General features: G+C 32.9%; 1 protein-coding gene across 2 annotated transcripts; it reads right to left on the bottom strand.

The window, feature by feature from the left end:
• Nucleotides 1-604: 604 nt before the first annotated feature.
• LOC136235774 (dehydrodolichyl diphosphate synthase 6-like) lies at nucleotides 605-2,042 on the bottom strand. 2 transcript variants are annotated; one of them, XM_066025801.1, is made up of 2 exons: nucleotides 1,832-2,042; nucleotides 605-1,605 (listed from the first exon to the last, which is right to left on the bottom strand). In XM_066025801.1, exon 2 carries the CDS (start codon nucleotides 1,594-1,596, stop codon nucleotides 769-771), a length of 828 nt encoding a protein of 275 aa, XP_065881873.1. In that variant the 5' UTR covers nucleotides 1,597-1,605; nucleotides 1,832-2,042; the 3' UTR covers nucleotides 605-768. The 2 variants fall into 2 exon arrangements, with proteins under 2 accessions (XP_065881873.1, XP_065881865.1); XM_066025793.1 differs by having other exon boundaries at nucleotides 605-1,616; nucleotides 1,832-2,040.
• Nucleotides 2,043-11,637: the final 9,595 nt, after the last annotated feature.

The following is an 11,637-nucleotide window of genomic DNA, read 5'->3' on the forward strand; positions in this document are numbered from 1 at the left end:
ATGCAAGAATTGAAAAGAAACGAAGAAACATGTCAAAGGACAAGACAAAACCAAACTTGTCAAAAGACAAGACAAAACTAAACTTGTCAGATGAGAAGACCCATATCCGTTGAACAGCAGCAGAGATGGAAGAACTCAAAATTCCGCTTTTAATCAACATTGTTTAACTCATCTTCTTCTCTATTTGATATTTCTCCATTTTTCTATCATCTTCATGCTCTGAATACATAGTGCAACAGATTGAAGAGAATTAGAGATACCTTAGGTTTTTTTTTATAATTATTTAATCTAAACACCTACTGGTCTATTAGTTATTTATATTAGAAAATTATATTTAATTTTTTTTCTATATTAATCCTTATTTTTATTTTTCTAATATTATTTAAAAAAATTCTAAATTTTACCTAATTAACCAATAAATGTATCCTCAAACTATCTCCCTCATATTTCCACGTATCCCGTGGTATCTCCATAATTAAAAAAAAAAAAAAAAAAAAAGATACTTGTTTTTTTTGTATTTCTGCGTATCCTCGGAATATTTGATACGTTTATGTCAATCTCTTAAAAGTATTGATTAATTCATATGATGTATGAAATAAATAAATGATCTCTAAAGAAATTTGATTATGATTAAACATTTTAGATATATAATATGATATGACAGAGCTTTGACTCCGAATTGAAGTGATGACAATATAGAAATTTGAGTTTTCACGATAGATACTATATATTATAAGCTAGAGCATAACATAATTAATAGGATTTGTTTTAGAAGTGCTTCTTTTTCTTGTCCAAATAAAAGCGATTGCGCTGAAAGCTTAAAATAGCCCACACCAACTCCCAAATACCAATCTCTGGCCACAGTGCATCTGGTGAATACAATTGACAGTAGCTGCTTTGCCATAGTAGGAAGTTGCTCAAACGTGTCTCCCCCGAAGTTCTAATCATTATATCTGGATCTGGAGCTACTGCCATATACATATGTTTCTCTACATCTACCAGATTTATTCTACACCTCTTACCTTGTAATTCTGCCTCCGGGTTTGATATCTCGATTTTACCTTTACAGGATTCTTGAACAGCACGCCTGATCTCATCAGTTGATGTATACGCAACACAAATCAAAAGCATACATTTAGTGTTTTTGGCTGTAGCCTTCATAACCTTTTCAGCTGCAGCTTGGACTGGTTCGCTTAACAGCTTCAAATTACCCAAGAAATACACTCTGATCCCGTATTCATTCACAATGCTTTCCTGTTGCATCAATCCCTCAGCCTTCTCCACCATTAGATCCATTAAAATCTGAACCTCATCAGGACGCCTTTTGAAATTGTCGATGCTGAACGCATAAAATGTAACATGCTTCACTCCCAATTCGCAGCAGTATTTAAGGACTGACATAAGGGCTGTAAAGCCAGCTCTGTGACCAATCCCTGTTTCCAGATTCTCCTTCTTTGCGAACCTCCTGTTTCCATCCATTATGAAGGCAAGGTGACTCGGAATAGGACCCCTGGATAGAATGCAAAATAAGCATCTTCTGAAAAAACTCACCAAAAGTCCAAACAGCACACTCGTCCGACCAACACGTACTTCCATCTCTATCTCCTATCTCCGACCTGCAATCGGTCAGATTAGATTGCTCTGAGAAATGATAGAATGAACTTAAGAGAACGAATTAAGAGTTCATAAGTCCATCATCTTGATTCCGGGAAAAGAATTCAACATTTGAAATAGTTCTGAAGAATTAGGCTAATCAACATAAATGTAAAAGAAGAATCGACAAATTAATAATCGGAGCGATAATTAACAAGAGAAGTGGAGAAGAAAGCACCTTAAAGCAGGGAGAGGATGAAGTTGGACGTTGCGATGAGGGAACTCCGAATGGAAGTATACATACAACAGTTACAGAGGAAAGGGAGAAAGAAAGGCAGAAGATGAGGAAACTCAAGATGTATGAACCTATGTTTATATAGACACCATAAATATTCAAACTAAAAAAAAGTTCTTTTTACAACTAATATTCATTTGTATATAATATTTATAAAATCAAACACTGTATCGTGGTTTGAAATGTAATATTATATATATACTAGCTTCAATAAAATGTCAGAATTAACCTCATTAATGTTGTTCACAATACTAACTTAATATTTCGCTGAATTCCACCAATGCCCCTCAACTTAGCCTTTATTTTCTTTATAGCTCTAACTTTTAAAATCACACCTAAAATACTCTAAATTTTATCATTTACTAATACAATATGTGAAGTGTTATTAGATCAACATTCTTATCATCAAGTAATATAATAATAAATAGAAAACTTTATATCAATAAGATCTCACCCACACTCACTCGAGAAAAAGCTAGGTCTATTAAAATAAAACAACTAAGTTTATGTATGTCTAATTTAATTATATAATAATATAGGGGATGTGGTCAAATAGTAGAGGCTATTCCTCATGCGATAGAATAAGGTAGTTTTTGTCTAAGCTGGTAACATGGTATTGAAAAGGAGTGGTTGTTGTCGACATAGTTGTGGCCTAAAACAAGATATTGCATTGAGGTGGAGGAGGGACTGTGTTGTGTTATTAATATGAGCAAAAAAGTGATGGGATTTGAGGGTAAATTCAATAGACATTCTTCATATCTTGTAATTCTGTGGGGTTAATTTAATATTAACGGTAGTATTAGCTGGAGGAGCCATGGGCAAATTAAAGAGAATGCAACATGGTCCGTACAGATAGGATGAACATTATTTGAATAATTAAACGGATAAGCTGGATGAGGTACATGGTTAGATTGAAATTACATGGTAGGAATTGGTAGGAAATTACTAACCGTGATTGAGAAAAAAGATGGTGGTGGATCAAAATTAGGTCTAACCTTATTAGGAAAGAGAAATGGAGATGAGTCGGTGACGGATTGCGGGACTACTGCTGGAATATATTGATTTGTTATGTGATTTTGATTGGTGGAGAGAAAGACGAAGTCAACAGGAGGGCGGGCACCAGCCGAGGTGCGCGGATGGCGGAGTTGGGCGGTACGTCTCATTGGCAGGCGGTTGTTGCGAGCGATGGTGCGGTGCAATCGACGACGTGTCGTGAGCAGGAGCGGCTATATCTACATATTGTTACATCGCGGCCTCGACAGCCCTGTGACAAGCGTCTAGCACCGATGCCGGGAGCGGTGGTGCGAGTGCGATAGATGGCGTCGTCGCGACTGGTACGACTGTTTTGGTGAGATTTTGATTGAACGGAGAATCGAATCGCCAACCAGAACTCGGTTGAAGGAAAGAACCGGAGTTCGTGACGTATGTATATGCAGGTTGTACGGTTGAAGGAGGAGTAGTGGGTGTCAAATGATAAGAGGTAAACATTGGTAAATCAGTTGATTTAGATGATGCACTGATAACATGTTGGAGGTATAGTAGATATACGGTGAGAATAATATGTATAATGAAGATAAAGAGAGAAATATTGGAATATAATGAATTCTCTTAATTAGGGGGTGTTTTGTTGCTCATTTTCATATTCCTTTTTGCCTTTTCACTTCAAAAGGAGAGTTTTAGGTGTTTGGTTAGTGACCTCCTATTTGCCTTTTACATTTGAAAGACAGTATTAGGTGTTTGGTTAGTGATCTCCTGTTCGCCTTTTACACCCGAAAAGTAGCTTTTTACAAAAGCGGAGAATCTCTTCTTTTTGGAAAAACAGCTTTTTCCAACAGCAAACCGTAACAGTAACAGCAAACTGCAACAACAAACCGTAACCGCAAACAGCAAATCGTAACAGCAAACAGCAAACAGTAGGTAAAACAAACGACCCTTAGACTTGCAGCTTTCCATTTATAATGATAAAAACAGGAGTTAGTTTAGGATTAGGAATATACAATACGTGTTATGGAAATTATAGATACTAAGGTGTCGTTTGATAAAACTGAAAATTAAGTGCTGAAAAAATAAGTACTGAATTTTAAGTGTTTAATATTATAAGTGATGAAATTATTAAATGATATAAATGTTTGATAAATATTAAAAATAAGTGCTGAATATTAAAATATTAGTTGATAATGTTTAACTTAAAATTTTAAGTTAAATATTTTGACTTAACAAAATAAGTGATATGTAGCTTAATTGAATAATTTAAGTGGTTAATAAAAAATCATTATCAAACACACTTAAACTAAATAAGTATTTAATCTATTAATTTAAGTGATTTTTATTGTTATCAAACAGTACCTAACTAGCTAAGAATCTAATTAAAATGTTGAGTTTAATACCTCTTGTTAGAAAGGTAGGTTTTGATTTCTTATAGAAACAGAATTGGTGATATCTAAATATATTATCAATACTTTATTTTGAAAGAAAATTTATCAATATTATTAGGAGGTTATGAACATAACACATTATAACAAAATAAAAAATTATTTGATAAATTCGATTAATCGACTAAATTGTATAAAAAAAAAATTATTTGAAATTGATGAGACACTTTTTAAATAATTATTCTCTAAAATCTACTACGTATACTAGAATTAAAAACGTTTTCCGAAATTATATTTGGGTGAGTTTCATATATATCTTTTCTTCCTGCTCTAATTAGTGGATTAATAAAAGAATATCATTCAATTTGTTGATGCTAAAGTTTTTCTTTACTGTCAAAATAATTGACAGCACCCAACCAATTCATAGTTGCTTTCGTATATTGTTATCTATGATTGTGATTTATTAATTTAGTTGTACTATCCATTTGTTGCTTTATCTTCTCTTCTCCTATTATTATTATCAAATTATTAGAAGTGAATAAAGTTCAAAATAATATATATAGCTAGTACAACACAATTAAAATATAGAAAACATGATAGTGCTGATCACCAATAAATAGTTAAGTATTTTAATTAACTTCTAATAATCTAAATTTTGTACCATTCAACATAGAAAAATGTTTTCTATTTTTTTTTTTAATATATCATTTGTCTCTGAAATTATCTAAAAAAAAGTTAGATTTCAAATTTTTTTAGATAAATTCAGAGGCAAATAATGTATTAAGCTTTTTGTAGACAAACTCAGAAAACACAATTGTTGCTATAACTTATATTATAAGGGATTAGGCATGAACTACTTTCAATTTCAATTGTTACTTTATTTTCTCATCCATCTATAAATTTCACAATATTTAATATGAAACAATACCAGAAAAATTGCTTTTAATAATAGAAAAATAAGGTCATTAAACTTTTCATGATGATTTTTTTTTTTTTACTCATAGGAACCTTCATTATATTATCATCTATTGGAAAAGTAATAATGATGAGAATGTGTTCCGTCATTATCAATTATAATTATTATAATAATGGTAATTTTGCAATTATTAAAAGTATTTTTAATATAAAAGTATATATTTTTTAATTATAATAAAGTCCTTCATTGAATTAATATTTTCTCTTATTGAATATTTGTTGATAATCTTCAATAAAGAATATATTATATAAATTGAAAGGAGCTGCTATTAATTATATTCAACTTTATTTATGAATACTATTTTTTTTAAAGAAAAAATGATATATTAATATAAATTAAAGTACAAAACTAGACAAATAAAATCTGATGGTCTATCCGATTATTCCATAAGTCTCAACATAGAATATGCAGCTCTAGCTAATTCACAGAACGATCAATAATCTTGACACTAGCATTATTAAAACAAAATGACATTTTCTAACTGTAGTTGCATTAGTTTCAACCAAATAACTACCTATTAATGGTTGATTTGAAGGATATGAAAGATGACGAAGGGGATGTCACGACTCCTACCTTTTCGATCTTTCTGGGTTTCCATAAAAACAATCAACAATCAAAATACCATACGAAGATCGAAAACTTGGCTCAACTAAATGAGCAACAATTGTTGCAGCATCTGAATCAACCTCAATCTCATCTAAACTCTTAGCCTTTAACTACCTTAAGGCCTCTCGAATACACATGGCTTCCCCATCACGAGGCTGAAACTCCCTAGGAAGGTGATGAAAAAATGCCCCAAAAAACTCACCCTTATCCTTTCACGCAACAACGCCAATCCCTAGGACCCCAGAACCCGCAAACACCGAAGCATCCACATTCAACTTAAGTAGGTTGCCCGAAAGACTATGCAGCAGATCCCAATAAGTAGAGTGATGAGCACACTTGGAAATCCCATAAAACTACTAAACCACCAAGGCATACTACCCCCAAACTGATTTCTGCATCTACAAAATGCCGATCGGACATTACAATTTTAACCATCCCCGTCAAACGAAAAAAAATCCAAACCTCCATTCCTTCCTTTGTAGTCAACACTCACACACCCAATAAGCTTAAATCTTCTTCGAAGTGCATCTAAGTGATTCAGATAGATGCGAATCTCAGAAAGGAAAATAATATTAGGCCTATATTGATGGACAACATCCATAAAAACTCTTACTATATGTGGGTTGTCCAGCCCACGACAATTCTAGATTATTAAACTCATAAGAGAAAGCAAACAAAACTTGTGGTCCACAAGATAGACAAAACTATGAATACTAGTTAATGCATAGAAAAAAGGATGATAAACTCAAGCATATAACAAAATTAAACTCCAACACCAACTTATTAGGATGAAACTATATGCACTAATTAACATATTTGTTCAAATGCTAGATTAGAGTAATTCATTGCAAGAAATAAATCCATGAGATCAAAAGTATTCTCCAACTAAGGAATGTCTGAGCCGATGTAAAAATATCACGAGTTAATTGTACCGATGGGCATTAAGTTTGGAGTTAATTTAAAATTGTCACTGAACTTCATTTTTTAAAAATAAAGTCATTAAAATTTTATTTTAATTTCAATCAAATTATTTCAACTATTTCAGATAGAAAAAATCACTTAAAGAGTGATATGACAGTAATATTCAAAATGATTGACTTTTACGTATGACAAGGCAATTATTATTTACTTAATTTAATTTTTTGAAATTGTCACATGGCGGAAAAAGAAATATTTTCATTTTTTCAGTTGCCACAGGGCTATCATGTTATATGCACTAGAGTTGTGAGCAATAGTACCACAAAAATAAAATATAACAAACTCTCTTCATTGAATCAATGTATATATACTAATTACAATTATATCCTTTGACTTAATACATTAATACCTAATACCCCCTCTTCAAGTTGGAGGCTGTGAGGAAACAAGACCCAGTTTGGGAAAAAACAAATAAAGAGAAGTAGCAGATAATGGTTTGGTGAGAAGATCAACAAGTTGAAGTTTAGTAGAAATATGAGGAGTGAAAAGGAAACCAGAGAGAACATGGTCACAAAAAATATGGTAATCGATATCCAAATGTTTAGTGCGTTCGTGAAAAAGTGGATTAAAATCGATATGAATGGCAACCCCAATTGTCACAATGGAGGGTTATAGGTAACTGAAGTTGAATTCAAAATTCACGTAATAAATAAGAGATCCATTTAAGTTCGCAACTTACACTGGCCATACTACGGTATTCTGCCTCACGAAAGACTTACTAATAGTAGGTTGTTTTTTAGCCTTCCAAGAAATTAAGGTAGTTCTAAAAAAAATACAATAACCACCAATAGATCATCGGGTCTCTTTACGACACCTCTAATCAACATCACAGTAAGCTGTAAGATGTAAAATCAATAGAAACACTGTAAAATAAACCATAGTGAAGAGTACCCTTGAGATAGCGAAGAAGATAAAATAAAGCATCAAGATCACGTGAACAAGGTTGATGCATAAATTGACTAAGTTGCTCAAGGCGGGTGAAATTTAAGTAGAGTAGACATCTAACAAGTCGACGATACTAATCAGGAGCAGTAATGGGAGTTCCATAAGATGGACCCAAATTGGTGTAAGAATACATAGGGCAAGGAGCTGAGCTAAACCCGTATCGGAGAGCAAGTCAGAAATATACTTCCGTTGAGATAGGAAAATGCCCTTTTGATCCTGAACAAACTCAATGCCCAACAAATATTTAGCAAGACCAAGATCCTTTATGGTAAAGAGAGAATGTAAAAGATCTTTAACACTTTAAATGACATCCTCAGAGTTACCAGTAATGAGAATATCATCAACGTAGACAATGAGCACAATAAAAAAATCAGTAGTGGAATAGGTGAACAAATAGTGGTCATAAGATGTTTGGGTGAATCCAAACGTAGGGATCTGAGACATAAATTCCTTATTCCATTATCAACCAGCCTGTTTAAGATCGTAGAGATACTTACAAAGTTTAAAAATTTGTCTAGGTTTGGCTTTGTGATAACCAATAGAGGGTGTAGATAAATGTCCTCATCCACATAACCATAAAGTTAAGCATTGTTTATATCAATTTGATGGATTGGCCAAGCTTTGGCAACAAGAATTGCAATCATTAAACGAATGGTGACAACCTTAACTTCTGGAGAAAAACTCTCAATACAATCGATGCCTTGGATTTGATTGTAACCATAAGCCAATAAATGAGCCTTGTAGCGATCAATGGATTCGTTAGATTTATGTTTAATGCAAAAAATCCATCAAGTTGAAATAGCCTTCTTGCCATGATGGAGAGAATTAATGTCATAAGTATCATTATCCTCCAAAGATTTTAACTCATCATCGATAACTTGAAGCCATTTTGGATTAGAAGCAATCTGTTTGTAAGTTGTGGGTTCAATAGAATCATTTATTGTAAAAATGAAGGTAGAATGAGAAGGGCTAAAATGAGGTAATAAGGAAACAAGGGAAGAGGAAAAATCAAAAGAAGATGCAGATATGTTAACAACAAAGTCTTTTAGCCAAGAAAGCATTTTGAGAGGTCTGCCAAATCGACTATGACTATGAGGAAGAATATGGATAATGGATGTGGAAGGATTATTAGGATTAATTTGAGTGGAGGAAGGGGTAGAAATGGGAATTCGTAAAATAGAATTGGCAAGAGTAGTATTGGAAATGGGAAAACGGATGGGAGGAGTAGGTGAATAGGGCACCTCAGGTGTAAAAGAGGTGGAAATGGGAGAAAGTGGAGTCCCAAGCATAGGAGCACCATGTGATATATATCAGGAAGGGAAGAGTTAGCTTTCTCAAAGGAAGAAATCGAATGATTAAGTGGAGCAAGAAAAGGGCCATATGGGATAAGAAATTAGTTGGAGTAGATGTAGGTAGTACTTGATTAGAAAAAGTGGCAGGAATTGGTGAACTAGAAACATGAACAAGTGGATCTACCCAAAAAAAAGAAACATGAACAAGTAGAGTAACGTGTGGAGAGGGAGTAAGACAAGATGAGTTGGGTAAATAAGATGTAAGGGAATTAGAAAAAATGGGAATATGTGTTGTAGAATTATAACCAGTAGAAGGATGTGGTGGAAGATAAAAGTATGGAGAAAATGTTCATTAAACACCACATCAAGAGAAATAATGATTTTATTTGTTTGAGGATTGTAAATTTCTATGATCTGAAGCATAACTGACAAAAATGTCGGAAAACGCATGAGGGTCCAACTTATCTCGAAAGAGCTGAAGGTTAGAAAAAAAACAATGACAACCAAAAACTTTAAGCAAAGAGTAATTAAGAGGTGTGCCATGTAATTTTTCATAAGATGATTCCCAATCCAATAATAGAGTTGGTAAAATATTAATGATACGGGTTATTGTTAGAAGAGCTTCACCCTAAAAAAAATAGGTAAAGAAGTATGGAATAATAGAGCACTAGTTCTTTCAAGTAAATGTTTATGTTTACGCTCAACGGTCTCGTTTTGTTGAGGCGTATAAATGCGTGATTTTTGATGGAAGATTCCTCGATTTTGAAAAAATGTGTGGCAATTGTGATTAAGAAATTGAGTTTCATGATTCGTGTGAATGTGTTTTATTTTTGTATTAAAGTGATTTTCAATTAAAAGGACAAATGATTCAATAGCGGAAAAAACTTGAGTTTTATCACATAAAAGTATAGTCCAAGTAGCAAGGCTGTAGTCATCTACAATGGATAAAAAAATATTTAGCACCCGTGAGAGTACTAATTTGTAAGGACCTCAAAGATTCATATGTAATAACTAAAATGTTAAAGTAATCGATATAGAAGTGCGAGAAAAGGAAAGACGATGTTGTTTAGCCATAGGATAAATATTACATGGTAATGTATTTAATATAGAAGGAACAACATAAATCTGTGCTAATTTGGATGCTGAAGCATGTTCTAATCTGTGATGCCGCAAGGAGGCACACTATTAGTAAGTGGTAAAGAAGATGAAATAGACAGAACAATATAAACTTTATTGCAAGTATATTTGGCTACGACAATAGGATGAAAAGATTAAGAAGTAAGATAGTATAAGCCTCCTTGAAAAAACCAACACTAATAATATGATCATAATATGGGGCCTGAAATAGACAAAAATGAGGAAAAAACTTAAGAATCATGAATTAGTTTTCCAACGTATAATAAATTGTGAGTAAAAGTGGGAATATGTAAAACATTTTGAAGTATGAAATCATGACATAAATGAGCTGATCCAACGTGTGTAATCATGTTTTTAGAACCATTAGGTAAATGAACCCAATTATTACACTTAATAGAGGTGAAAACTGTAAAAATAATGAGTTGATTACTCATATGAGATGTAGCTCCTGTATCTATGATCCAAATAGGAAATGAAGTAGATTTAGATAAATGAATAGAAGGAACATCAATATGGGTAGTATTTGGAACAGAAAATAGAGGTATACCTACAAATCTAAAGAAATTGGACAAAGGCATGGTAGAAGTGGATTGATGTTCATCACCATATGTTAGTGGACCTTTGTTCTTTATGACATATTGAATTTCAGTCTAAACAAGCTGAGAAAAACTAGGAGGCGTCAAATAATACGAAGCAACAGAGAAATTCTCTTTATTCTCTAAATTTGAACCATCTAAATGGGTATCACTCAGAACAAAGACACAATTAGCACGAGGTTTGGAATTCTTATTTTTATTCTTCTTAAATTCTTGAAACCACTCAGGATAACCATGGAGTTTGAAGCAAGTGTCCTTTTTATGTCTAAGTTTATTACAATTGATACAAAGCCAAGGCTTTGTTGCCGGAATCACATTTCTGACCAAGAAGATTAGTAGAAGCAAAAGGAACAGAGGTCTTATGACTAGAAACAAGAGCCACAATTTCCAAAAAAGAATGTTTAGAAGTAATCTCTTTTTGCTTTTCGACATTCTATAACATAGAATAAGCCTTGTGTGGATTTCGTAAGGGATCAAGCGTAATGTATCTTAACATGAGAATATCCGTCAGGTAAGCCCATGAGGAATTGAACAAGTTGATCAATATTATATGATTCATAAGCTTTCTTTACAGCAAAAGAAGTACATAAGTTTGATGCTTCATATGTGCAAACAAAAACAGAACACAAATAAGCCAATTCATCTTATAACATCTTTAGTTTTGTAAAATAGATGACAGTAGAAATATTGTCATGCCTGGAATCATTGATCTCGCGTTTGATTTGATAGATGAGAGGACCATTAGATCCTCAAACCTATGTTCAAGCTCTTTCCATAAACTCTTAGGAGATGTTGAAAACACAAAAGCATCTGTTAAATCCTTAGCAATATAGAATTCAAAATCCAA

Source organism: Euphorbia lathyris, chromosome 1 (assembly GCF_963576675.1).
Source record: "Euphorbia lathyris chromosome 1, ddEupLath1.1, whole genome shotgun sequence".
Classification (NCBI taxonomy): domain Eukaryota; kingdom Viridiplantae; phylum Streptophyta; class Magnoliopsida; order Malpighiales; family Euphorbiaceae; genus Euphorbia; species Euphorbia lathyris.